Here is a 4,448-nt window from a genome sequence, read left to right on the forward strand (position 1 = left end):
TAACAATAAAAGAACTCGTCTAAAGTTAAGGAGCGACGGCCTCAACTAAGCTAACCCCATAACACCTCAGCCCCAATAAAGAACCTCCAAGCATTAGGGGCTATTTGACTAATGGACACACCCATGAAGAAGGTCAATTGACGATGCAAGGAAGAAAAGGCAGATGAAGCCCTTCTATGAAGGTGGCTCATAAAAACCCACATCAAACGACCTCCCATCATAGCACTTCTCCCCTATGTCACCCTTCCTTATGGGCACTTCGGAAACGGGGTCTTAGCCTACCAAATACCACGTCACTCATATTAACTGTGAAATCATGGATGGACTAGTCATCAGGAAGGATAACCTCCCTTTGTCGTCGCCTCAAAGGTCTAGCTTCCTCCGAAGAGGGGTCTGATGCTAACTCCCTATCAGAGACCGACGAGTCGTCTGATGAATACCTAAGCCTAGAATGACTAGACAAGTCGTCATCCAAACCCATGTAGACTGACAAGATACAATCACTCGTCGCTTCACTATCTCCAGACATCTCTCACCTACAAGCAACGAATGAAAGCTAAGATTCTACTCTACTTCCTAAGTGTACACAGCTAACAAACAAAAAGGAAGTAGGAAAAGAAAAAGATAAACTAACGAAGCATACCTAAGAAATAGACGAATGGTAAACCGACGAAGCAAAGGAACCGACGATTAAGCTCTAGGATCGGAATGGAAAATTTTCAGGTAATGGGACAATAATGGCATTGAACTATATAGGATGGTCTGGCACGAAAAAACGAAGCGTCATGACTTTGGCGACACAAGCCAGAGAACAACACGTGTCTTTCACCCTGTCAAAATGACATAATTACCCCTATTTATGACACATGACATTAAAGCAAGGCATTTATAACAACTCCGCAACCTATCACCCATCTCGACAACTCACGTAGTAGAGGGGTAGCTGATAGGGATAGTTTTCAACCAACCCTCAAAAGGGACGACCAACTCTCAAAAAGGACGACTAAAAGGGAAGACCAACCTTAATAAGAATGGTCAATCCCAAAAGGGATGACCAACCCATGGGCCGACTGATCAGGCAATCCCCAATCTCGACGGCCTATCCGCTAGGGTTTCAATGGGGCTTGTGTGGGACCCACTCACTCATCCTTATGTGGAAATTACTTGCACATCATGAACAAAGGCCCTACCGCGCAATCGGATTTCTTATATATGGAAAGGTGAACCTAAGTATTTCAAGATCATTCACTCTGTAAGGAAAGTCCCCTGTATCAAGGGATTCGGGTTAGCTCTCTACCACTATATAAACCATAAACATTACCCTTGTTGAGGTACGTGAATTCTCCCTAGCTCTTGCACTCTTGGTTCTTGGAGAGTTTTCTATTATTGACTTAACCTTCAGAGGGTCTTTAGCCAGTACCCCACCAGTACCCTTTGATTGGTTCTTCTCTCTTTTGTTCTTCAAGTACATCCATTGGCATGTGTGTGGACAATCAACTCACTGGCGATTTTTGTGCATCATCAATTTGTATATTATTTTTCATATTTTCACTTTAAAATTGTTGACATGGCTTTATTAATAGCAAATTTTTTTTTTTTTTTGTCACCTATAAGCCAATTAGCATTGCACATATTTTGCCACATAAGTGTTTAATATGAATAAGTTGACAGTCGAGACTAAATTGACTAGGACTAAAATGTAAAGACCATGTTAAAATCTGGCACTTGAAGATCCCAGCAAAGGTTAGTATTTTTGCCTGATAAGCCTATGTAAATGCCCTCCCAACTAAGCTAAATTTGAGCACATAATTTCTATCTACCCCATTTGTGATTATGAAGTTGGAACCATAGCCCACTCTTTAGTTTTTTGTGACAATGCAAGGCAGGTTTGGAACAGATGGGATAAGTGCCCAGTGAACTTGAGAGCAAGACCCTTACCTATCAGATATAGCCATAGAATTTTTGTCTAAAGGAACCTCCCAAGACCTTGAAACTTTTTTCGGGGTGGCCTGGGCCATTTGGTACAACAGGGACCAAAAAGTCTTTGAGAATATTAACCACTCCCCTGTATAGGTCTAGAACTATGTCAGGAAGCTTATTCTTGATTTCAAAGAAGCAAGTACTACCTGCTGTCAAAACCAGCAGCCAGTGTTTTTAGTGTGGAAAGCCCCACCTCTAGGTGTGTTCAAAATAAATGTTGATGGAGCTACATTAACTGATGGCAGATTGTCTAGTATTAGGGTAGTCATAAGGGATAGCAAGGGTGACACCATAGCAGCATTGTGCAAGTCCCTCCCTGTCCAGTACTCCAGTAAAGAAACGGAGATATTAGTGGTTGAGAATGGAGTACTCTTGGCTAAGGAACTGGAGTTATCACAGGTTTATATTGAATCAGATTCTCTGATGGTAGTCCAAGATATTCAAGTTGAAAATACAAATGGTCTTCTTGGCTGTAATACCCCGCATACCCTTATTTGAAGTTATTACATTTTTTTTCTTTTATATATAATTGATGGGTCATAAGTATTTTTTGTTAGTAACTGCAGCCCACTACCCCACTAAGCCCACATCTCTAATGCATTAATTACAAGGTAGAGAGATAGATAAATTAGGGTTTTCATAGGAAGGGTTTCGTCATTAAGGAGGGTAGGAGGTGTATTTTTTTCCTTGGAGTTTAGAACACATACAATTGAAGAGGCAAACAATTGTTCCAGGTATGATTTTCCATTTGTTATAAACAAACAATTAAAGGGTTAAAGAAAATAGAATTTTATCTTGGGAATGTTAGTGATGTTTAGATTTTTCAAAATGGATATTTCCTAGAATCGTTGATTCCACTATTACATTAGTTGCCCACTGTGTGTTCTAGAACAAAAGTCACATTTTAAACCTTAATTCTTTGGCTTTTACATTTTCATTGGGATAAATATATATTAAAGGTCTGTTTAGATACCGCTTATTGCTGAAAACTAAAAAGTGAAAAACACTGTAGCAAAATAATTTTTAAGTGTGTGAATAGTGCCGTGGGATCCAATTTTAAAGTTGTTTTTGCTGAAAAAGTACTTGTAGGTCTCGTGAACAGTGCACGGGACTCACTAAAAAATGCACAGACTCAAACGTTGTATCCAAACTCACACTAAATCCTAGATTGCCCACTGCCCATTATGTGGTTTCTTGAACAGAGTCATGGAATTGCAAGTCCTAATTCAAGAACATGGCTTTTACGTTTGTCTTTGTGGTATATATATTAGGTGGCTTTAATGTCTTTCAATTGTGATTATATATATAAAAGGATGGCTTTAACATTTTTTCTTTGGGGTTATATATTTTAAATCCTAGCCCACTGTGTGTATATTCTAGAAGAAAGTCACGGTTATAAAGCCAAATTCATGTTTAAGGTTTTACTTTTTCATTTAGGACATATATTAAATCCTAAAGTATTGGCTACTACCTCTAAGTTTTGATAAATTCAAGGAAACATATTTTTTGGGTAAAGATGCATTGTATAAGTGTTATTATTTAGTTTAGCAAAGTATAATTCTAGTGAATCAATTTGTATATTTTGATAAGCTTTATATTTTGTGAAAGATATTAAGTAATTTCCATGGTTGATTATAAGTCCTATTTAAGAGTGTTTTGAGACTATTTGAAGGGTGTTTGAGCTGGACCTATAGAGTGATTCAAGTATTGTAAGTAATTATGCATAATATGCACAATTTTGTTCATTAGGTTCCTAGAAGTCAAAGGTTTTCAAAAATTATGTTTTTAAGCATACATTTTCTAAAGTTTATCAAAAGACTTTTACATCATTGAAAGAGAAACTTAGACTCTTAAATAATATTTTAGAGAGAAACTTTAAATTGAAAATAACGTTTTGAACGCCCAAATCTCATTTAAAAGATGATTTCTAAACTAAATTATTTTCCCAAAATAATTGAATTTCAAAGTAAGTTTTCTAAAAAGGTTCTTGATCTTTAAATTTGCCTAAAACCAAGCGATTTCAAATTCATGTTCCTATTTTCCAAATGGTATTTAAAACGCTTTGTGGGTTCTCATTTTGAACAGTACCCAAGCCCAAGTAGAAACAAGGATTATGGGCCTCTAATAAATTGTATACTTGTTGTTTGGTGGACTGGGCTTGGTTCACCGCAGCTATATTGGGCTGATTACGAACCAAGTTGTACACAAAACATGGGCCCTACAACACATACATATCCATACATGCAAACATATACATATTGTAATATAAATGGCTAAAGAACAGTAAGGAAATAAAGAAAAAACATGTAAGGACGTATGGGTTCCTTAGAAAATAAAGTGATATGTCATTATATTGAGTTGCAGTACATTGGACCCTATTTCTCACTGGGATATGTCACAAGATTCAAATATGTTCAAAAGTAACAAAATTAGATAGCTCTTTGTAGGCTCCCAAGACTTGTGAGGTT

General features: G+C 37.2%; 1 protein-coding gene across 1 annotated transcript; it reads left to right on the plus strand.

The window, feature by feature from the left end:
• The first annotated feature begins 708 nt into the window (after nt 1-708).
• On the plus strand, nt 709-2,478 carry LOC142607601 (uncharacterized). The gene is made up of 2 exons (XM_075779145.1): nt 709-723; nt 2,080-2,478. The coding sequence occupies exons 1-2, from the start codon at nt 709-711 to the stop codon at nt 2,476-2,478; spliced, it is 414 nt and encodes a 137-aa protein (XP_075635260.1).
• The last annotated feature ends 1,970 nt before the right edge of the window (nt 2,479-4,448 follow it).

Source organism: Castanea sativa, chromosome 8 (genome assembly GCF_040712315.1).
Source record: "Castanea sativa cultivar Marrone di Chiusa Pesio chromosome 8, ASM4071231v1".
Lineage (NCBI taxonomy): Eukaryota > Viridiplantae > Streptophyta > Magnoliopsida > Fagales > Fagaceae > Castanea > Castanea sativa.